The 23,922-nt window shown below is 49.6% G+C and overlaps 2 protein-coding genes across 2 annotated transcripts in view; one reads left to right on the forward strand and one right to left on the reverse strand.

Moving 5' to 3' along the window:
- Position 1: 1 nt before the first annotated feature.
- RAB24 (RAB24, member RAS oncogene family) lies at positions 2-2,151 on the forward strand (the record flags this gene model as incomplete). Its single annotated transcript, XM_010719061.2, has 8 exons — positions 2-46; positions 457-525; positions 605-683; positions 768-835; positions 945-1,044; positions 1,347-1,397; positions 1,490-1,552; positions 1,747-2,151. Coding segments are annotated over 8 exons (540 nt in total), but the record flags the coding sequence as incomplete, so codon positions are not given.
- A 99-nt stretch (positions 2,152-2,250) lies between these two features.
- Positions 2,251-23,922, reverse strand: part of NSD1 (nuclear receptor binding SET domain protein 1) — a gene marked incomplete at its 5' end in the record, with an annotated part of 43,326 nt that continues 21,654 nt past the window's right edge. The window contains 12 exon segments of the mRNA XM_031555656.1: positions 2,251-9,861; positions 9,894-10,287; positions 13,352-13,556; positions 16,214-16,320; positions 16,793-16,934; positions 18,496-18,612; positions 19,935-20,204; positions 21,293-21,312; positions 21,315-21,404; positions 21,930-22,135; positions 22,409-22,565; positions 22,915-23,094. Coding sequence (XP_031411516.1) covers positions 7,953-9,861; positions 9,894-10,287; positions 13,352-13,556; positions 16,214-16,320; positions 16,793-16,934; positions 18,496-18,612; positions 19,935-20,204; positions 21,293-21,312; positions 21,315-21,404; positions 21,930-22,135; positions 22,409-22,565; positions 22,915-23,094 — 3,797 coding nt within the window.

Below are 23,922 nucleotides of genomic sequence, written 5' to 3' on the forward strand. Positions count from 1 at the left end.
GGAGCGCTGCGTGCACCGCCGCTTCCGCGCCGGGCCCTATCAGAACGTGAGGATCTGCGGGGCGGCTGCGGCCCGACTGTCCCCTCCGCGTCCCCCCGGCGGTCCCCGGGTCGGGTGTCCCAGGGCCTCCCCGCCGTGTGCTCCTGTCCCCCTCTTCCCCTCCACGTCCCCGGGCCGGTCCCCCTGGATCGGGTCCCCGCGGTGTCCCCACGACTCCGCTCTCCCCGCGCTCCTCTCTATATCTCCCATGTCACCCTGCTGTCCCCGGAGCGTCTCCCTCACATCCGTCGGCCAAATGGCCCCCGTCCCTCTGTGCCGGCCTCCGCTGCTTCTTCGTGTCCCCACCCCAGTGTCGTGTTCCACCGCATCCCCAACTCGTGGGCTCCCCCTTTGTCCCCATTTCAGACGCCTCTGTGTCCCCCCGGCCTCACCGTACCTCCACCACTTCTTTTGCAGACGATCGGGGCTGCGTTCGTGGCGAAGGTGCTGTCTGTGGGGGAGCAGACGGTGACACTGGGGATCTGGGTGAGTGCTGAGCACAGAGCACCGTCCCTGCTCACCCCCTGACCTTCCCACTGCTGACTGTTCCCCCTTGTTTCCCCAGGACACAGCGGGCTCCGAGCGCTACGAGGCCATGAGCCGCATCTACTACCGTGGGGCGCGAGCTGCCGTCGTTTGTTACGGTGAGGGCTCAGGGTTGGTGATAGCGACAGTGGGTGTGGGGGACACATGGGGGCCTTGGGCAGGGCCTGACACCTCTCTCCCAGACCTCACCAACAGCAGCAGCTTCCAGCGCGCCAAGTTCTGGGTGAACGAGCTGCAGAACTGCGAGGAGGTAACGCTGAGGATGAGCTCTGTATTGGGGTTGTTTTCTGGGTGGGGGCTCATAGAGAGGCTGGGGACAGGGAGTGGTGGCAGTGCCTGCTCTCCTTGTGCTACTGTAGGGCTGCCGAATCTATCTGTGTGGCACTAAGAGTGACTTGCTGGAGGAGGACCGGAGGAAGCGAGACGTTGACTTCCACGACGTGCAGGACTATGCTGATGGTAGGGCCTTTCCCACCGCCCAGATCCCACAGGGCCCAGCTGCTGCATCTGCCCCTCTCTGGGGGCTGCGGGGGCTCCCTGGGCAATGGGGCTTTGGCTATGCCAGGAGCCTCCTCAGCATGGCGTGTCCTGGCATGTGGGCCAGGGCTGGTGCCAGCTGAGCCTGGAGCGGTGCACAGTTGTGTCCTGGGCCCCTGCAAGTGCACTGGCAGCAGCCACAGCTGAGGGGTGGCCCTGGTGACAGCTGAGCTGGGGGCATGTGCTGTGCCCACAGCAACAGCTAATCTGGGCCTTTATTTCAGAGGTCAAGGCAGAGCTATTTGAGACCTCCAGCAAGACAGGACAGAATGTGGGTGAGTAGCCCTATGCCGTAGCAGTGCCATGAGCGGCTGTGTGTGGACTGGGGCACTGTGGGGCACCCCACACTGCGCCTTGATCCCTGCAGATGAGCTGTTCCAGAAGGTGGCTGAGGACTACGTCCACTTCACTGCCTTCCAGGAGATGACAGGTGAGCACCCACTGCTAGAGGGGCCACATGGAAAGTTCAGAGAACACACACTTGGGGAGCTCACAGGTTCCTTTCTCCTTTTGCTGTCCCTGTAAGCTTTGTTGGGAAGGATGTTCTCTCTGGGCTTTTGGATGGGCTACGTTCAGCATCTCTGCACAGATCTGTCAGCAGCCGCCTTCTCTGTTCTCTTCCAGAGGAGAAGGGTGTTGACCTGGGCCAGAAAAGCAGTTCCTACCTGTACAGCTGCTGCCACCACTGAGACCTTCAGCCAAAAGGGAATTGCTGTGCGGGCTGCCTGCCCGCTGTTCTTTGGACTCCGTCTGTTTTTTACCTGCTGTATTTTAGCTGTGTGAGAGCTGTCTGCGGCACGCAAGGGAAGCGCAGCCCCATGGATCACTCTGCTCCCTGGCCTCGGTGTGTGGAGCTGCGCGGTGCTGGGAGCCGCAGGTGCCCACCGAGGTGCCCCTGCTGCCTGTTGGCAGAGACCCAGCAGCACCCACTAACTTATTTTCTTGGAGATATCGCCCGATTCTTTGCGGATTATTTAAGCGTCTTCTATCACGGTGTACAATGTAAATAAAATGCATTGTGGTCTGAGACTGGGCTCACAGGCATGATGCCGGCGCTGTGTCTGGTGGCTGTAGCCCAGCCACTCTCACCTGCTGCCCAAACTTATCGAGACAAAACACAGGAGGACATCGAGAGTAAAGTTAAACTTTACTTTACAGTAATTTTTCTTCTATATACAAAGAATTACAGTACATGTTCTGGGAGCACCTGGGCAGGGCAACCCTCTTTTCATTATAAGTTTCACATACACAGCCAACAGTCTAAGGGGAGCAAAATGAAAGTAATCAATGGTCCAAGACTCTCCCCTCTCCCTCTTCTAAAAATAATATACATGCTGGAAATATGTAGGTTTCTCTCACCCGCTCTGGCACTCCCGCTTAGAACTGACACATGAGACCCGGACAGCTCAGTGTGACCACGCGACCCCGAAGCCCCCCAGATGGGCACCCCCACTGCAGCCACTGCTTCCTTCAGCGGGGCCTGAGGGCCACAGACCTCTATCCATCAGCACCCCGCAGGCAGCAGAGCTCGGCCTTGAGCCCACCATGTCCCCTTGTACCCCTCCCTGACAGCAAGGGAGGGGAACAGGTAGCAAGGGCATCCCCTCCCTTGGTTCTGCACGCCCAGGGGTATCCCCTCGGAGCTGGGATGGGGCCACACTCCCCGAGTGCACCACCTAATGACAGAGGATGGTTGGAACCCGGCGCAGTATCTGACACAGCCACTCTCATCCCCCCGACCGGCCAGGGCCACCCCAGCTCCAACCTAGCTTCCCCTTGAGCTCCCTGGTGCTGCTGCTGCTTCTCCTTCTCAGAAGTTCCCAGTGTCTTTAAAAAAAAAAAACAAACAAAACAAAAAAGAAAAACCAACACAAAACCCAGTTCCTTGAAGTCAACAACTTGAAAACATCAGAAAAACAAAAACTGAAACCAGCTCAGTACCAAACGGACACACAGAACATGCAGTTAGCGGACGCCTGGCTGCTTCACGTGGCTCCACTCGCTCCCTGCGCTCACGGGGCTCACTGCTGCGAGTCTCAGAGCCACCACGAATGGGAGGAACGTGCTCTCCCCCAGCACAGGAGACGTGCCTTGTCCTGTTTCGGTTGCACACACCAAAGCCCAGCCCCAGCGACAGCCCTCCGGCCCACGGGCTGGGAGCCGTGAGTTCAGCCCTACTGTGCTAAGCTGCCGAACGATTTACAATAGCACCACAATAGCCCAAGAGCTTAACCAAGGGCAAACTGATTAAAACTTTACCTTGAAATAGGACATAGCAACACCCATTTCTCAGATTTCCCTAGGAGGTAGATTCAGTGCTGTAGGGACTGTCCATCACTGCCACTTCCCCAGCCCAGGCGCACGCCGTCCCACTGCCCTCGACTCGGATGGGATCGCTGTCGGAGAAACTTCCCCCCCCGAGCTGCCTGAGGGGCGTCCCCAAACCCACCGCCCCCGGCAGCCCCTATTGGCATCGCTGCTGCAGGAATGATCAGCACAGAGCCTTGGGGGCCAAACCACAGCACAAGCGCTCGCCGGATGCAGGTGGCTGCCTCCATCGCTTCCTTTCAGAGCAGCTGCACATTTTGCCACTTTGCTTCAACATTCACTCGCTGGCAAAGGCTGAAAGACTCATCGGTAATTTAGGGCAAAGCACATTACAAGCAGGTTACAATTACGGTTATTCCAAACACCAAGCAAAATCAAGTTAAGGCTGAAATTAAACAAAGCGTTGAAGGTCTGAGGTTGCTCACACCAACACCCCTGCACCCTGCTGTAACACTAGCAGCACAAGCAGCTCACACCACGGCGTGCTCGGGTTAAAGCAGCTGATGAGGCATTACATTTAGGTCTGCTTTTTTATTCTTTTCCCTCATGAAACACGGCTGCAGCTCTTCCAGCACTCTAACCCGCATCTCCTCACCTTCATACAGGACTGTTCTGAAGCTTTAATCACACGTCCCATCTCCCAGATTCAATGGGCACACCTGTAAAGCTGTGCCTGGGGGGGTTAATGCCACATTGTAATGCATGCACCAACAGTACGAGCTGGATGGTTTGTGCATGGAAGTCATTCTGGTTTGGTTTTGTTTTGTAAAGAGCAAAAGGTTTAAGCTGAGAACAGCAATAAGGAAAGCTACCGTGAGCTAGCAGGCATTGGAGGATGGTGTGGGGTGATCCCTTATGGCATCGCTTTCCTACCAGCTTCAGCAGAGCCCTGGCAGACAGCGCAGCCCCCACGACCTGGAGCACAAGGGCCGAGTCCAGCAGGAGGTTGGTCACTGCCTCCAGCACCTCGCAGCAGGCGAATCCTGCCCACACGAGCTCCTTCACCAGCCCAGGCGCCCACTGCAGGGCACTGAATGGGGCCATGCTGTGAGATTAAGGCCACAGCAGCTGCCCCCAATGCACCGCTTGAAGCAGGGGCAGCCCAGCCCACCAGCAAGCACACAGGCAAAGCACATGCATGGCTGCCGAAGATTCCAGCCCCTTGTGCAATGGGAAGTGAGGCCAAACCTACAAGCGCACTGCCACGGGAGCTCCACGAGCATCCTGGAACACAGAAGTAGCAGCTGCCCCGGATTCACCCTGTTATCAGATCTCTCTCAATAAAAAAAGTGCTGTTGTCACAGTACAGGAGCTGCCACCCTGCAGCAAAGCTGGCCAACCTCTACCTGCAGCATCACGGGAGCTTGGAGCAGACTTTCAGCCATTCCTCCTGCACGAGCAGCCAACCACGGCTACGTGTCTTCTGTTGCCTTCCTCTATGTTAACCAAACCCCATGATTCAAATTGGCTAAGCCTTGTAAGGCAGCAAAGAGCTGCAGGAAATGAACCCAGCTGCTTCAGTACACGCCTCCAAAGCTGTTCTACCAGCTGCCACCACCAGCGAGAGGCACCTCCTCCTACCAACCACCTCCTCCTACCACCCCCAGGTGAGGGCAGGCTGGGCGCAGCAGGGGACCTTTCCCCATGCTTGGTCAGGATATTTTATGGGGTGACTCAGCACTCCCAAAAGCACGAACATACAGAGCCCTGTGGATGTCTGAGAAGCACTTCTGATCTGACGCATCACCCATCTGGGCTGGGAGGGAAGGGCAGCTCACTGAAGTCAATGTTTCGATGTAAATGGAAGGGAGCAAGGTGGGAGCTTGGATCTTCATGGAAAAGGCATTAAGGGAGAGAAGAAGAGAGGCAGGGTACAGTCTGCTGCAAGGAGTAAGGCCGTGGTTTTGAAATGCCATGCAACAGTTCAGTCTGCATTCATTGCTGAAAACAAGCTTGTAGATAACTGCTCGCTGCGGGAAAGGTTCTGCTGTCGTGGACCTCACCCTAGTATTGGAGCACACGATTCACAGAAGTGATTCTTTTCAAACCTGCGCTTGTGAGAATTCATCGAGAACTCCTCCATTTTACAGATTTAAAAAAGCCTGCACCAAAAATATTCACAGTTTATTTTTCATGAAACAAATAACTAGTTAACACGTGACAAAGCAAAGCGGAGTCGGACAGAGCAGCGCAGATACCTGCATGGTTACAGCTGGAGCTGGCGGGGCGGCTGGCACGGAGGTAACCCTACTTACACAATCTACATGACTACATCCAGCTCATGGGAAGGCCTATAAATGCGAATTCAAGGTTTATTTTCCTTCTCACACATGATAAATACTTAATATACTTATCCTCATGACCATTTCTTTATTTTGTTTAGAAAAGTTAAATGCCCTTAGATTATCTTCTCTCTCAATGGCTCTGAGGAGTTGTCCTGATTCCCTTTGTGCAGGAGTCGTGCAGAAACACGAGCTGCTTGCATTTCCCGTTTCAGCAGCAAGCAGGAATGGACCTGCCAGTCTTCCCGGAAAAAAACATCATTAAACATTAAGTTTCCATAAGCCATAAAGCTTTTTGAAGTCGCTAGCTATTCTATAAAGGATCTGAAATGATTCGGACTAGAGAAGAGATGCACCACTCACTGGTAACGTCCCGCTCTGCCAGGCACGCCTGGCCTTCGCAGCAGGGCATTGCCGTGGGATGCCCACATCAGCAAAGGAGAACGGGTCAGGATTTGTCTCAGTACAAGTGTCCGCCTCCCCTCAAAGAAAACTGCAAAGCTTGTGACCACATGCTTTGGGAGCAGCAAGCACCTGCACACCAAGAGTGACCAAGGACCTGCTTCCACATCAGCAGGAAAGGGTCAGCCCGGAGCAGAAGCCTCCCCTTCCTGAGCGCCCTGCAGACCTGCCCCAGCGAGAAGGATCCACTGGAGCGGCGGTGCTACCTGACCAGCAGAGCTCAGGCATACCAGAGGTCAGGTGATATGAGAGCAGGAGGGCACGCAGGGTCACTAAGGCTCCCTCAGCAGGCAGCTGAGCCCCGCCGTGCCCAGGGCACTGCCCACCACACACCGCTCCGGAGCGCACTGGGACGCTCCTGTACACGGCCAAGCACTCTGCTGCCTTAATGCTTGAGAAAGCTGTTTCCACAGCAGGCCTAGTCTGGGCACCCACCAGGTGACAAAACAGCTCCTCAACTGGAAAAGGAAGAAGAGTTAAAAAGCAAGCCAGCCAGCTGCTAGAGCCCACTGTGTTCCAGTGTGAGAACTACGATTGGGTCGGAAGGACACACACGCACACATACACACACACACACACACCAACATAATCCAGTTAATTCAAGTCTCCTTTGGTTGTAGGCGAGTTAAGCCAGAAGTCACCCAGGGGAAGGTGTTGAGGTGGATCCCGGTACAGACACGGCCCCTTCGCCTCTGTGCTGCAGAGCAAACAACACAGGCTTCGCTCGCAGCTCCGCAGCGCATCGTGCTGCTGGAAGACCTGGTGTGATGCAAACACCTCCTGAACACATCTGAGGCAAGGAGAGAGAAGACTGTGAAATCTGCTGGCTCACGGTGACCAGTTGAGAAGAGAGCGGATGGAAATTTCACAGGGAGCAGCGGCACGCCGTGCAGGCCATGCACAGCACCAGGGGGAATTTGCTCTGCCTGACTGCTATTGCTGCTTTATAGGCCGCGATGTTTGCCAAGTACAGGAAACACTCTGCATGTCCTGTGCTAAGGGATTAAGACACAAGAAGGAAAAAACTGCCAGATGGCTTCTTCCAAGATCTCTCTTCTCCCTAACTTCCTTCAGATTCCCTGTTTCTTGGACCTGGGCAGTTGAGTAAAGGAGCCTACGTGGATATTGCATATTGCTGGAAAGCACCGCACTGACCAGGTGCAGCAGGCTCCTCTCCTAACTCAGCTGGAGACGATGCTTGTCCTTCAGTGAACCGCGCACGCGGCACAGCCCAGTGAACACACGGCCCAACCTCACACAGCAAAACCCTGCAGGGCAGACAACAGATAAACCTCGTCCCTGCTTCGACAGAGTGTGGCAAGAGTACACGTGACTGCTCACCGATCCCTGCGGCATCTCCGGCCCCAGGGCAGCCTCACTGATCTGCTTCCTCTAAGCAACAAGAGCGAGGCCCCTCGCTGTTCTGGGGAACCTGCCTATGAATTGGACCTGGAGCTTGAACACGCTGGATCAGTAACGTGACCATTTCAGTGGAATTTGAGATTTTACCCAGAGTGGACTCTTTATTTCAGCTTTACCATTTGCATAAGGAAGAGGAAAAGGTCACGGATGCTCTCTCCCTTTGGCTGGGCCACACTCAGACTTAAGTGAATGTCCTTGCTCATGTCACGAGAGAATACGGATGGGATGTGCATGGGTTAGGGGCTGGGCTCAGGGAAGTGATTAAAAAACGAAACAAAGAATTTCCCCCTCCCTAAACATTAAAAGACTGGAACCTGCCTCCCACGTTCACCAACCTCACTTTGGCTCTGAGTCGGCCAATTCGTGACAGACAGAATCCTGGTTATGAGCTAGCGCTGCGTTTTGTTCAGGCAAAGGGTCCTGCCCCCGAGGAATATGTACTTTTCCAGACAGCCAAGAAATCTGCTCAATTGTCTGAATGTTTGTGACAATCCACTGCGTCTGCTCCTGGGGTACCGGTGCTTCCCTGGCAGGCCGTGGAGTCTGCTCAAACACGCGCAATCTCTCTGATGTCCAAGGGGTTTGCTCTGTGGGGACCGAGGCCACTTCCCAGCTAGGCTGAAGTGTCGGCTCTGGTAGCTTCTCTGCTGTCCGGGGAGACTGCTCTGCAGGCGTCAGGGCTTTTGCAGTGGGCCAGTGGGTTTGCTCGTGCGTCTGTAGTTTCTCTGTGGGCCAAGGTACCTGTCCAACATGCGTCACAGCCTTTCCAGCAGACCAAGAGATCTGCTCGCCAGCTAACATGGTCCTCTCCTTCTGCTGGGGGCTCAGCTCTGCAGCAGGGGCTCCCCTCTCCTTGGGCTGGGCGTTCTGGTCGACGGGCCGCAGCGCCTTCTCAGACAGCAACAGCCTCGGAGCTGAGGCAGCCGGGGGTTTGTCCAAAACTTGAGGCCGAGGAGCCACAGCAGCGGCCAGCTTGTCTGATGCCTGAGGCCACGTGGCCGTAAGAGACGGGGGCCTCTCCAAGAGCTGAGGCCGAGCCACCCCAGAGCCGAGCGCCTTCTCCAGAGGCAGGGGCCGCAGGGCCCCAGAATCGGCAGCCTTCTCCAGAGGCAGGGGCCGCAGCACCCCGGGGCTGAGAACCTTCTGCATGAGTGGGATCCGCAGAGCCCCCGAGCCCAGAGCCTTGTCTGTGGGCAGCATGTGCGGTGACCGGGAGCCGTGGGCCTTCTCCAGAGGCAGTGGCCACGACACCCCTAAGCTGGAAGCCTTGTCTGTGGGCAGGATCCGTGGCACCCCTGAGGCAGGAGCCTTCTCTGGAGCGAAGGCATGGAGTGCCCCAGAGCTGGGAGCCTTCTCCACGGCCGAGACTCGCACTGCCCCAGAGAAGGAAGCTTTCTCTGGAGGTGGGAGTCGTAACACACCTAATCCAGGAGCCTTCTCCATGGGCAGGATTCGTGACACTGGGGAGCTGGGGACGTTTTCAATGGGCAGAGGCCACAGCACCTCAACATCAGGGCTGAGAATCTCCTCTGATGCTGGGATGTGCGGCATTGCAGAGCTGGGAGACTTTTCCACGGGCTGAGGCTGCGGGCTCTGGGCAGAAGCTTTGCTCAGCAGCTGAGGCTGCTCGGCCACAGGAAGCTCATCCACTGGCTGGGACTGCAGGGTCCCTGCCGTGGCGAGAAGTCTGTCTGACAGCTGCGGATGCAGGCATTTTGCTGGAAACTCATCCAGCAGCTCTATCTCCTGAGTCTCGGTGTCAATGAGAGACTTGTCCGATAACTCCAGAACTTCAGCGATGGCCGGAGGTTCATCTGACAGCTGGAGCAGGGCACCAGCAGGAACCAGCGACCCGTCCAACGAATGCGGACTTCCTGGAGGAGATTTGCTCTGCAGATGAGGCTCCGAGGCATCGCCAGAAGACTCATCCAGCGGCCACAGCACCGCGTTGGTGGGAGGTTTGTCAGGCTGCTCAGGCTTCAGCGCTAAAATGATGGGCTGCTTCTCCGGCTGCAGCCGTAGGGACAGGGCAGCCTGGGGCCTGTCTGACGGCTGCAGGCGGAGTGACAGCGTAGTGGGAGGTTTGTCCGAAGGCTGCAGCCGGAGCGACAGGGTGGTGGGGGGTTTGTTGGATGGCTTCAGCCTCAGTGACAAGGTAGTGGGGGGTTTATTTGATGGTGGCAGTCTCAGTGCCAGGGCAGCAGGCGGTTTGTCCGGTGGAGGCAGTCTCAGGGCCAGGGTGGTGGGGGGCTTGTTTGAGGGCTGCACCCTCAGGGCTAAGGTGGTGGGGGTTTTTCTGACGGTGGCAGCCTCAGCGCTAGTGTTGCGGGGGGCTTTTCTGGTGACTGCAGTTTGAAGGCCACAGACTGAGGCAGCCTGTCCAAAGGCTGAATGCTCGGGTCTGTATCTGCGGGCGGCTGCTCTGGTGGCTGGGTGTCGTCGCCGTTAGTCAGTGCTCCCATGGGAGGGACATACTCACGGATTTCTCCTGGCTCTAGAGGGTTAGGCCCGCAGGGATCGTGCTCTGTGCAGCTTAAACGTCCGTCCAGCTTGGAGATGAAGAGCATGCCTTCCCGGTGCTGCTTGCAGAAGGATCTGGGGCACATCTCACAGAAGGAAGCTGCTTCCTTACCACACATATCACACTGATGCCATGGGCACTCCCATTTTCCTACAGTACAAACAGAGAAGAAAAGACATAACTTACGAATGGTATAAAGAGAAGATACATGCCCAGAATCCCTCCTGTATAAAGATAACACCTCTGTGATACTCCTGTGCAATCCTACGTGTTCTTCTCAGTATCTGCCATAGCTTCTAGGCTTGAAAGGCAGTTAACAGGAAGCTGCATCCTTGGTAGCAACAAGAAGCAGCTTATATTTGTCATAACTGTGGTGTGTCAGGTCATACCAAAAGTCCATATGGCTCAAGTATGACACTAACCACAGGTCTCTAGAGAAGAGTAAACACCCCGATTCACACACCTTTGTCTCTCTTATTTCCAGGCAAGAGCAAGAATTTCAGAGCAGAAATGTGCAATAGACTTTTTAAGTACATCTTTCAGGTTCATTTAAGCCTTTGTTAGTCCTAAGCCAACATCCTCCCTTCCTGTTTATTAGAAAGTAGAAGAGGGCAGTGGACATCAGGGAGTACATTTCTCTTGTCTCTGTAAATAGAGGCATCTTCCTTACTCTGTGTACAGCCTATCATAAAACCAAGCTGTGCCCTGAGGAGTTCAGTATCCACACTGAACCTATAATGCTATCAGTATGAAGACCATCATCAACAAAACAAAACAAAAACGAAGTCAACGTGACAGTTCATAGCATTAAAGCCACAGGGAACCACTTGCATCCAGAGTACACAACACAGAGGCTCTGAGCTCACACTACAGGATCAATGTGGCTGCCTTTCCAAAGATGCTTCCTGCACCTGTGCTCCCCACGGTGCCCCGCACTCCTGGGGCCGCTGCTCAGAGCAGCTCCTTGCAGGGCAGTACCCCCAGCACCTCGAATGGAGCCACAGACATCTGCACAGGCAATGCTGGAGGGTAGCCGTGGGCACCAGCCAGGCCACAGCCCTTCCTACCTCCCTGAACCAAGCCCACTCATCTGTGGTTTTGGTGAGCAGCTTCTTTCCAGACAGGCAGAAGACTGCAGTTCTGTGCTGAGCAGCTGTGGTCATTTCTCCACGCTCTTGTGCAACATCAGCTTTCCACCCCCAACTTCTCATGCTGCTTTTTCCCCTGGGCTGAAAAGAACATGTAGTAAGTTTTTCCCCTGCTTTGAAGCCAGTCCAAGGCTTCTGTTTCGGTCTCAAAATACATACATAGATTTTTTTTGTGCTTTCCCAATTTTCTGACATCATTTTCAGGGCACAGTTGTTTAAAACCACATGCGTTCTCCCCTGTCACAGGCTCACAGTGCTGCAGCCCAAGCTACCACTGCTCCCCCTGTTTCCCTACAGTGTAGGGAAGCCCCTTCCCACCCAGCATGCGGTGAGCTCTCCTGGTGCACTGCTGCTGAAGCAGAACAGCTGCTCTGAGCAGCCACTTTCACCAGCAGAAAGATTCTGGGACTGTTATTAGAGAGGTCACTCGTACAGATGGAAAATAAAGTCAGTCAAACCTGCCAGTACGTTTCAGGAAGGATAAATCACATCAAACCACTCTAATGGTCCTTGACAGGATAAAAGGGCTAATGAACAAGCCTACTCTCCAGGGACAGCCCTGAGCTGAGGAGCTCTTGGAAGAGGGATCACACCATTAGTAACATGCAAACAAGCAGGAAATTCCAATTACTTAACAGCAATGCCCATGACAGAAGAAATACTTGAAGTAAAAATTGGTGTACCTTTGATGTCCTGCATGATATTCTAAAGGAGCAAGCTATGAAATTAACAGCCTACATAAAAAACAATTAAATGGCCACAACTGGCTGCAAATCATTCTCAAGATCTAGCTATTAATGATCTTCTGCCAAACAGAGGGGTTTTTCAAATGAGGTCCTTCAGAAGTCTATTTTAGTTATTATTTTAATATCTAGAAGCAGAATAGCAAGTACTCTTACAGAACCACAGATAACCACAAGGCTGTGAGGAACTGCAAGTATCTGGTTAGAGAGGCTCAGAGCTCAAAGTGACACTGATACACTGAACAAATGCTCTTGTACCAACAAGGTGCAGCCAAATAAAGCAAGGCCAGGGCAAAGAAGGACCCTAGGAGAAAGAAATAAAATAAATATGGGAAGATGATCAAGACAAGAGGACTCAATTATGATAGGGCAAATACAAAATGACTTTAAATAGAAGTTATTTTTACAGAACAAATCTGATCTCATTTCCTGAGAAATTTTATGTAAAACTCAAAATATAATTATTCTATTCTGTTGATCTTAACAAGGTCTCACTTGCAACATTAAAAATACTCCTTACCACACTTTAAAATATATGCAGGCAAATGGAACGCATTTCAGTACAGACCAAGAATAATTCTAGAAAATAAGAGTGGAAGAAAAGACTGTTTGTTTCATCTGGAAAAGAACCAAGGAGATGGCATTCCTCCAGAATGTAAAAGAATGGGTATCAGAAGTGTTGTTTGCTGTTTCAAATCAGGCTGTTAGGAGAAGCTTTTCAAAGAAGAAGCCAGAGAAGAGGTTAAATGCTGGATTCTCCTTCCAAAACTTAACGCATGCTTTCTGCCATCTACAAAATATGCTTCTAGCACTCGTATTCTTTCCGTCAAGCTGCAGCTAAAGGTGCTAAACCCTCAGTTCTGCTCCCCAGGAGCTCTGGCAAAGCTCTGTCACAGTAACAGCCACTTCCAGAGCCCTCCTGTTACACACTCCCAGCTCACTTCAAGCATGTCGGAGAATGCTGCACAGAGAATCTGTAATGATGACAGTATTAAAGAGTTACAACTCCCTAAACCAATCAATTCAATGCAGTTGTCTTTATTAACTGAATTTATAATCTCATCAAACCTAATTTAGTGTTTTGCTGAATTATTCCACTTAAAAAATTATCTGGTATTGCTTATATTCTTATCATTCAGTTCTTTGGTACTCGATCCCATACTGGTTTTTCCATCCTCCTGACCTGACAGAAGTCAGGCTAACAAGCCTACCAAGACATGAGTCAGGCTTTTACCTTTCTGAACTGGAGTTAAACCTAACTGTGTAGATGCCACAAGGAGAGCAGCACCTGGGATCCATGCCTGTACGCCATGTTGCACTGACCTGCGGGCCTCTTGGTCAGGTTGAGGCAGTCAGCATGGTACACCTTGGGGCAGCCTGCCTTCTTGCAGGAAACCAGCTGCCCTCCATCCCCGCAGCTGAAACACTCATCCTCCCTCTCCTTCATCACCTCCGCCTGCGACCTGCGCTTCATCTGCGGCCTTCTCTTCAGCTTCTTGGACTTCTCCTCGCTGAGGGTGGGCTGGCTCTGTGGGAAAGACGACGTGTTAACACAGGGATCAGTTTGTGGCAAGGCCGTTCTCTCCCTGCAGAAGCGGTTCTCCCTCCCTGAGCTCACCACCAGGGTACATTCCCGTGCTCACCAATTAACGCTTCCAGTACTCATCCCCGATCTCTTCTGCCTCTGTTGAGTTCATTTCTCACAAACACAACTCGCAGATGATGTCTCATAGGCCCTTGCACACTGACATTAACTCCTCTCAGTGCACCCTGACCATGTTTCTGCGTTCCCAGCTGCATGCTGGCGCTGAACACAGCAGCTCCTTCTCAACACAACTGCTTCACATTGATGATCTTCTTATTGCAGATTTGTTCCTGTATTGACCCCAGTCACTACACCACAGCCCATCCCAGCACCCAGTTACTCCTCTGCAATTGCTGATCCTCTCAGCACTGATGGCACCGGACATCTTTTTCTTATCACAGGACACTTAAGCTACAATGCTCTCCTCAACAGCTGTCTTAAAGGCAGTTATGCTACAGGTCCCAAAGATTGGCATCTAAATAGCCTAAGTGTTCACTTCCTTGGCTTAAGGTGTCCTCTTTGCACATCCCCCCACACCCTTTCAAGCCAGGCCCTCCTAATCCCCAGAGCTCACCCAGCCCAGGATAAGCCTCCCATTGTACCAGATACCCAGTGATGAGACCTCCCATGTCCAGTCCTGGGAGCAGCCTTATCAATGAACTACCAGTATAGCTTACATAAACAGACACAAGCTAAATTTTACAGTTTTCCATTAATCTTTGTGTCCAAATGCACATCTCTAGAGGTCCCTTCCAACCCCTACAATTCTGTGATTCTGTGATTCTGTGATTCTGCAGGCAGAACCTCCCTGCATGCTGAGATGTGGTGGCTTTAGCATTGCATAAATATCAGGCACCATTTTTGTCATTCTTCCATCAAGATAATACCAAAAGCACTTAAAACTCTTTGTCTCCAGGCTGCAATTTCAGAATTCTGCAGTGTTGACTCGCTCATTGTGTCTCACCAGGGCGCCAGCTTCTTGATGTTTGCTTCCCTCTCACATATTTCTGTTTTTACACCATCCTTTCCACAAGTCAGGTCTGTCTTATCATTGTAAACACAGGTAATTAAATCAGTGAATCCAAAGGCCACACCTAAGCTATTCCATCTATTCTCGCTGTCTAGCACTTTGGCCACCTAATTAGAAGAGAACAAGAAAGACCTTTCACAGATAATTTGAATTATCTGAGCAACCTTAGCATTTCTCAGTTTTTCACTGCAACAAAACAGTCTCCCGAGCACTCTTAAAAACTCTCAGTTAGAAAAATCACTAATATGGGCAAACTTGAGCATAGAATCTTAGAATTCTTAAGAGTTGGAAGGGCCATCTGAGGGCCATCTAGTCCAACTGCCCTAAAATGAACAGGGACACCACAGCTAGATCAGGCAGCCTGATCAGCTACATTTGGACTTCTTGCATCTTCAGGACGATTTAAAAATGCATATTTTGTGGGATGAATTCGCCAAAAATAAAGGTACCGTTTGCTTGGGTATTTATTTCTTAGCCCATCTCATCAGGATGGAATGAATCACCTCACTCATCACATTAATGTCAACTTAAGGGCACCTTTCTCTGATTTCCATCATGCAACCTGTAATTTCAGGGCAAAAATGGTAGCAGTCAAGCCATGTATGACAGAGGAGCAGCATGTAATATACTGAACTTTAAATTGCAACCAAAAAAAAAAAGAACTTGAATGCACCAGGTGTATAATTCACCTCACCTCTCAACCTCTGAAGACATCCATTTTTTATAAGCTAATTCATCTGCAAAACTAAGCTCTCTGCAAATTTCACAAAACTTTCCCCACATATTGACAGGCCTTCACAACCGTGCTACTGGAGCTGTTAACCCCTAACTGTAGACACCCATATCCACACACCAGAGCAAAGGGGTTCTATACTGATGTGGTGAAACTCTGGAGACAAACTAACAGCTGAAATTTAGCTGCTGACAGCTGGGAACTCAGCCAACTGCTTCTTTTCGTTCCTTTTCCCCGTGAGAACCAGCTCACACAAGGACGTAATTGAAATCAATTCCTGCTACTGAAACACTGCAGTTACAAACCAAAGTTTTCAAAAGTCAGTGAGTTCTAAAAGGTAGTGATTTTTCTACTATGGACGTGGCAAATTTATTACTTCTGTCTGATGTGTACTTTTCAGTTGTTTAAACAAAAAATGGGGAAAAAATAGCAACTTTCTTCTTATTGCAGGGAAGATGCCTTAGCTCTAAAGCAACTCTGATCTAAAGGAATGCAGTTTGCTGGCCTTCCACGCATTCTCAAAGTTTACTCAGGCCTTCACAAAGAGAAATGGGCTGAGTTGAAGTTTAGACTTTCCCATGCTCATCCTTTTGTGCTCTATTAAGATGGAAATTGCCATGATGAGCAGAAAATTCTGTCATGATTTGTAGCAATTCATTAGTAAATTCAGATCTAAAATCTGCACACTCGATTCGAATGTTCGTCTAAATCCAACCAGCAATGTTCCCATGGCCACGCTGAAAGTGAACTGCCCTTCCTGAAACCTCTGCAACAAACATACCACACTTATGCAAAGAGGTCATTTGGAAGAACGGAAGCTTACGGCAGGCACCATACCTTTGGCCGCACTCCTAGGAAGCCGCTGCAATTTGGAGCACCACATTTGCAAACTGTCTTTCCATTTCCCAGACACTCCAGATTGTAGTTGAAAGTCAGCTCAGTCCCTGGCACAAAAGCAGATAATAGCCAAACAAGTTGTAACAAACTATGCGATAGAATGCCTTTATTGCCAGAGTTAAAACACTTTTGAGAGCAACCCAAATGGCTGTCCCAACTACACATGGGTACTCTATTACTCCACCCAGAGATCTGTGAGGACTGAGAATTTAACTCAACTCTACTCTACACACACACTACATCCATAAAAAGAGCATTCTACTCCATGCTTTAGGATGCTTAGTTCCATTTCTTGATCTTGTAAGTTAGATCCATAAAGCTCTATTTGTAGCATGGATGCCCTTGTTTCCCTGTGGCAGTGCTGATGTTGTAGCCAGTGTGAAATGGGGAGAATTTAAATGTGGAAATAGAAAAATTAAGCATCTCCCTCAGTGGGCTACAAACCATCCATCCCTCTCTTCCTTACAGAAAGGCTCCCATGCTTTTAACTGCAAGTACTGAGAGAACTGGGTTCCTTACCAGCTTTGATATTTACAATTGCGAAGAGCCCAACCCGCGTATCACCGTTCACACACCATTTCTGAGTCTCACAGTTCGGCTGGCAGCAATGGTTCATGAACCGAGCGTAATTGCCCTTGGGACCAGCATCAATGATTCGATCCTAGAATTGAAAAAAGAAATGAAACCAACAAACTACATTTAGTAACTATCACACCCCACCCAAGCAGAGGTACCAGCATGCCAAGAAAGTATTTTTTTGGTAGTAGCATTTGGTTGCTGGACATCAGGACATCCTGCAAAGCGCCTGAATATAGCATATAAACATATGTGTATATGTTTTAACCAAGGGTTAAGTCCAGGTGTCACTCTGTTGCCCGGACAATCAACAAACAGCTGATCCATTTCCACAACTGGTATCTCTGCTCAAGGCAGGCAGACAGCACATCAAAGCAGCCTCCTGCCCAGTACCTGCCCTGGCATCTTCCAAGAGGCACAGTCTCCCAAATAGCCATGAAAGCACTACCACTGCTTTCTGGGAAATCAGCTCTTTCTGTAAGTTAGTATTGGACACCTACCACGTCAGCACACCTCTAAGGTGGCACTTGCAATTCCAGACCCTGACTTCTGCTTAGGAGCAAAATTAGAGAATCCTAGAATCACCGAGGTTGCCTACCACCAACAGTTCTCACTAAACCATATCCCTCATCACAACACCTCCAGGTTTGATGACTCCACCAGCTCCCTGGGCAGTCCATTCCAGTGCCTGACCACTCTTTCAGAGTAGTACTTCCTAAATCCAACCTGAATGTCCCCTGGTGTAACATGAGGCCATAAAATATCAGTTCCTATTTCTTATGCTTCAATGCATAACTGGAAAACAGGAACAAAACATAACCTGAGGTGCACTGCTGTACAGTATACTGGCTTTTGTAGACTGTTGGAGAGGAGAGGGAAGCCGCAACTGACATTTGGTTTTGTCACAACAAGGGAGATACAAGGACAAGATACAGTCAGTGAGCATTTCCAGCAAGATGAAGGGAAGGTCAGAAAGCAGCCATACCATTATGCTGTTCCATGCACTGTTTTTTCTTCTTATACCTTTCCTAATGGTTTCCTTCAAGTCTTTCCAAGGTTGAGATACAAGGTATCAGAAGATACTGACAAAACGACTTACCTCTGGGAGTCAGGAGCTTACACCACCTCGGCCTCCAGAATCCACTGAGGAGCCTGTAGGTGTAACAAACCTCACCTCTCTACACAGATCTGCAAGACCTGAGATTTCAGCTTAAATGTCAGTCTCATTGTGCCTGGTGCTTCTACATACATACATACATACATACAGTTGCCCACTACGGCACACACCAGCCCACCTCAGGACTGTGTGGCTCAGCTGCTGGGAAGGATCCTAAGGTTACAAAGTTTACTGTGTTATGTGGAAGAGCAATGTTTCATTCTCAGTCAATTGCCCCCAGACGAACTATTGCCTTGCTTCTGAATAAACTCCAAAGAAGTTGGCTCAGACTTTGTTTCTAATCCTAAAATCCAGCCCAAAGCTTCTCCAAGGCACGTTCTAGTTACTCTTTCAGTCTTCACTTTAACGAAAATGCAGACCAGCTCAACAGAATCTCTTAGCATTACTTTCTGGAGAACACCGCTGTGCCTTTGTTGCAATCATTTTACTTCTGTCTTCACTCCTGACAAAAGAATTTCCTCCCACATACCTTATCCAGTGTCAACATGTAGAAATTGGTGATATCATGCTCCTGGGCGTAACGGATTCGGGCTCGGCACTCCTCTTCATCAATTAGCTCCCCAACATACTCATTAACAAATTCACCCTGCATCAAAGAAAAAAAGAAAACAGGCTGCTAGGACATGACAAATTCCCTCCAAGACGAAGGGACCTTTGTGCTACAATATGGTTCCTGTTTTCTTTGTGGAAACTTCAAAAAACCTTCCCTCTGTGCTTTGCAGTCAGCTCGAGCTATAATTTTATTAACAGTCCTTAATTATAATTCTGTTTCACACACACCACAAATCACTTGACATAAATTAAATAAATCAACAACAGCTATCAGATCATTCTTTGCACGGTGGGAAGAACTAATGTTCAGGAACAGCACAACTAAAGCACAAGGGTAGTTCTTTGCTGCAAAGCTCAAAGCTGCACAGCTGTGTTCCAGAAGGAAAAGTATCCCTCTGGGGACCAACCACACTGAGCAGCACGATGCATCTAGAGCACCTGCTCCTGCAATGCATTTCTGGAGTTCACCTGCAGTGAAAGCACTACAGAGACCATCAAAGGGAATCACAGCTCTGCTCCCCTGGGAGCAACAGGTGCCTCCATTAAATAATTGAGTTCTGCTCTTTCCAGTCTGTCTGTTAAAAGTGAAACATAAGGTGCATACAATGGCAAAGAAATCCTTTAACTTACACAACAGGCAGTGAAGCCTAAACAGGACAGGCTTGCCATTTTCCTAGATATCAACCCCTCCCAACAGTATGTCGTTCTCAGTCTTTCTCAGAAACTCTTCTCTTACTATGCCATCTAATCTTCTCTGTTTCACTTCGCTCTTTCTTAGCTTCAAGGTTCTTCTTAGCTGCAATGCTCTTTTTCCTTCGTTCAGCATTGATGTGTGCCCACGCAATAACTACTCTCTGGATCTGAAACTTATCTGCAAGTATTTTAGCTGTCTCCAAGGTAGTACTTCCCACAACAATTGCAGCCATCTCTAAGATGCTATGCTTTGTAAGATTCAAGCCTGACCTCAGTTTCTGATACAAGAGTCCCATGCTAGAGAAGTCATGCTATTCAAGAATGGATGTTATGGGCATAATCAGTTCCCTGTCTGGAAATTCTGAGCCCTATCTCCTACTTCAGTATTCCGGTGAATTCATAAAGCCAACCATCCACACAGGCAGACCAAGCAATCACTTTTTTTTTATCCTGTGGGACATTAACATACAAGGCATTTTAGCTGAGCCAAAATGTGCTTGTCAAGACTACAAAAGTCACATTCATCCACTTCTTTCCTAAATGGCATTCAATGGCAAGAAAGCCTTTCAAATTACAGAAGGCTATTTTTCACACCTATGCAAACCGACAACGAGGCAAGAGAGAAGCAGCAAGAGAAAACCTCACGTAAAACAGAGCACGTACCTTTCTGATGTCTGTTTTGGCCTGTAAGCCCCAGCCTCGTGCCAGCGTGCGGAAGATCTGCACCTCGGGATACTGCCGCTTGGAGAAGCACTGGTTCTGACAGCGCTCTCCTGCCGGGCAGACCAGGGGGTGGCACTCATAGAGCAACATACGATTGATGCATTCGGAGTCCAGGCCACATGGGTTTTCATCTGTCGGCTTACAGTTACAACGTGGTATCTCAGACAGATCTGCAGTGAAGATCTGCACCTTGCCCACCGGCCGGTTCACCTTGAATGCATGACAAGGACGTCAGCTGCTTCAGAACAGGTCATCGCAACAGATGCTCCTATACCCAATCATTGCCTATGAGCTGACAGGCTGCAGTGCAAACTAGTGACAGGAAGGGGTAAAAGATGCGTACAGGCACATATGCACTTCTGAGCACACTATTTGAAGTGGTAAGCACTTAGATGAAAGAGTTAAGGAAGACACAGATCCCCCCAACAACACCACCTTGTGTATTCTGCATCCTCTAAGTAGGGAAAAAGGCTGCAAAGGGTCCCTCTCCTGTATCACTGTGACTACACGGAGCGCAGGTGGTCCTACCTTAAAATCTTAGCTATAAACAAATGCCAGCAATCAGCTAAGCTTTCATAGCTTGAAACATAAAAATGGGAAGGAGCAGAGGGAAGTAATGAAAAAGAGAAACACAGTCCTTGAGTCACTGGTTTCTGATCCCTCTGGGCCCACATCTCTATCCTATGCACGCACTTGGCCCAAGCTCTTCACTCAGATCACCTCACACCTGTTGGGGATCCTTGAAAAAATGACTGCTCCAATTCTACCTCAAAGACAGTCCTAAGCCTGAGGAGTTCCTTAAAACTCCACAAAAAGTTCGATATTCTAGCATATATATCTAATTTCATATTTTTGTTCAATCAATACAGAACACTACAGAAACAAAATAAAAACAGAAGTGAAAGACTCTGCCATGCTCCACTGTGGGTTACCATCCTCCACTCTGCTCTGTATCTTGACTGTCTATCCCACACTAAGTTGCCACCAGCAGCACTCGACACCTTGGGTGATGCCAGCTCTCTCCCATAAAAACCCAGACAGGTAGAGACTCTTCTTTCACATCACACAACTGACATGGAACAGCACAGAAACAATCCAGGTCTGCTGCAGAACAACAGAATACTGGTGTTCAGCTTCCGCACAGTTCTGCAGACACGTGAATTGTTTCTGTGGAGGATGACTGAATACAGCCAGATGTCCCAAGAGTAGAAATGTTTCTGTATTTCTGTAATTCACCTGCACTGATAGCTCAAGACTTCTGTACCTGCCCTTCTCCCCTCCCCCCATCCTGCCCTCACCTTGATGTGTTTGTAGGGGGAGGTTTCTTGTCATTCTTCTTGTCTTCCTGAAGCTGTCTCAGTTCCTTCTGTGCCTTCAGTTCTTCAAACCTTACCGCAGCTTCGTGAAGAGCTAAGTGAAATAACAGGGTGTGTTATGGGAAATTCACTCTGCTCACACAGAGGTGGGCTGCCAGAGTACACCCAGCGGTCTCAGCTCCACAAGCAAACATCGTTGGCAAAATACTTTTAGAGGCAGAGATTCATAAAGAGAACGTGTTAAAGCAACAGAGCAGTCGCAGGCAATAACAGTGATTGCAGGAAACACCCAAACAGTCAGCTAGCTTTGGCTTTCCTTTGGGAAGAGGTGAATTCGTAACTCTCAAGAGCATTTTTATATACAGATAATGACTGTACTAGGTACAAGGAAGCTGACAGAGCAGCAGAAAAGCATTCAGGATCTGCACACCCATGTCCATCTCTGTGAACTCAGACCAATCAACATTCCAGGTGTGCAAGAAGATAGATCAATAGCTATTCATTCTTCACATTTAATTCAGCTTTAGCTCTAAAATGATATTTTTCTGTTACAAGAATATCTACTCCAGACAGGAAGAGAGAAACAGAACATGTACCTTCCCAGATGAAGACAAATTACCTTTCTTGTATATGCCATCCACGCCCTTCCCCATCTTGTCCTTGCTGCTGACATCACCTTCCATGTATGGGAACACACGGGCCTGGTGGGTCCACAGGTAATCTTTGGAGCCGAAGAACAGCACAGGGAACTCGCCGATGTCGTGTTTCATTTTCTGGATGTTGACAGGAATTGTCCTGGGATGGCAGATCTCAGCTGGCCACCACCTACACAACAGAGGGAAAGGCAGATGAAAAATCTGATTCCCCGGCTCCCACGCTCCCAGAAGCACAATGCTGCATAGAGATGGGGAAAATTGTGAAGGCTACCAGTAAGGCTGGAGGAAGAAGAGGAAGGCATGCGCTTCAGCAGCTACATGCATGCAAAAATATCAGAAGCTGCTTCACTGTACCCTGCAGAGAGAATCAGCTTCTCATCTCAATCACCACGATCATCACTTGAAGAGGGAACAGGGACAAATCTGTTCTACCTTCACCTACCTGTAGCGCCCAACTTTCACCCAGACGACTTCCTTGTAGTGTGGCTTTTTGCCTGCCTTGCAGTCATTACAATACCAGCTTCCCTCTGGCATCTCAATGTTTAGACACTCACGGTGAAACGCAGCCGGGCACGACTCGCAGCATAAAAGGCTGCCCCCTGCAAAGAAAGAAGGAATTTATCAGGGTCCCTATACACAATTCCAAACAGCAACAGCTGGGAAAACAGCACAGTGTTCTTTTGCAACCTTATTTCTGACAGCCCATGCTCTACCTATGCAGCACAAAGAACCCCTCTAAAGATCCAGAAAAAGCCCTAGCCTGAGCTTGGATTTAAGTGGGGATGGATAGGAAGGCAAGCTGTTCTGAGCAGTTCTCACTGGAACACTCCACACAGACAAAGCTTCTGCCTGCTATAATGATCTCTTCCCATAGCACATCTGTTGCTCTTTTGTCATCTATATCAGGGCCTCACACAGTGACAGGGAACCAAGTGCACGCTGTCTCACCTTCCGAGCAGACAAAGCACCAGCTGACGTTGACGTGCTCATGGTTGCGGCAGCCCCTCCGTGCAGTGAAGTGATTGGGACAGATGATACTGTTGGAAGCGAGGACCACGGACCCAGCAGCGAGGCAAAAGTCATTGGAATGGTATGCGACCGGACACCGCACACAGCGCATCAAGCGACCTGGCACAGGAACACATCAGCATCGTGGTGAATTCCAGACAAGACCGAGTCTTCTCTTCCTCCCAATCCTATTTCTATTGGTATCTGAGCTGAAAACAACTAGCCATTGGTGATTTTTGGAAATGGAAATTTTAATTTCTACAGAGCATCTACAGCATAATCCCTGTATTGCTATTGAATTAATACAAGAAAAGATATATAAAAATAGATCTGCATTTGTAGGTAATATATAGGAAATCAAATTATTTGAAAGTGAAAAACCTTCTGCACTCTGTTCAGAAACAGTTCAAGAGTTCACAGATCAGGACTGCTTTGCATCATACACAGATAATAAGTACATCAGTGCAAACAGTAATTAGAGAGTGGGTATTCCAAGTGCGTAACCGAAGGTAATGAAAACAATCCAGGAAGTTTCTGAAAACATCGGCGCTTGCCTCTCCACTTTATCAGATTTTACTCCGAAATTCCAGAAAGAACTCAGAATTGCCTGAAGGCTTACTTCATCCAAGATTGCTCAGCATCTTTTCAGTTCCTCCCAGGAAACTGCTGACAGGGAGAAGAGGTGGAAAGAAAGGAGTAAATCTGACCACTGAAAAACAACCACCAGAGGGGGTCCATAAGGCAAATGTACAGCTGAGAAGGTGTCAGCTGCAGGCTTTATGCCGTAAGAGCTTCTTCTGTTTCAAGCACTGACACGTGGAAGATGACTTTAACACAGAGCCTGAGGGTGAGAATACAGCTGATACTATCATCACTCATCCTGAGATACCAAAGATTTAAAATATAAATAATAAAAAAGCAGTTTTAAAAGCAAATCATGAGAGTTCA

Source organism: Meleagris gallopavo, chromosome 15 (assembly GCF_000146605.3).
Source record: "Meleagris gallopavo isolate NT-WF06-2002-E0010 breed Aviagen turkey brand Nicholas breeding stock chromosome 15, Turkey_5.1, whole genome shotgun sequence".
NCBI lineage: Eukaryota > Metazoa > Chordata > Aves > Galliformes > Phasianidae > Meleagris > Meleagris gallopavo.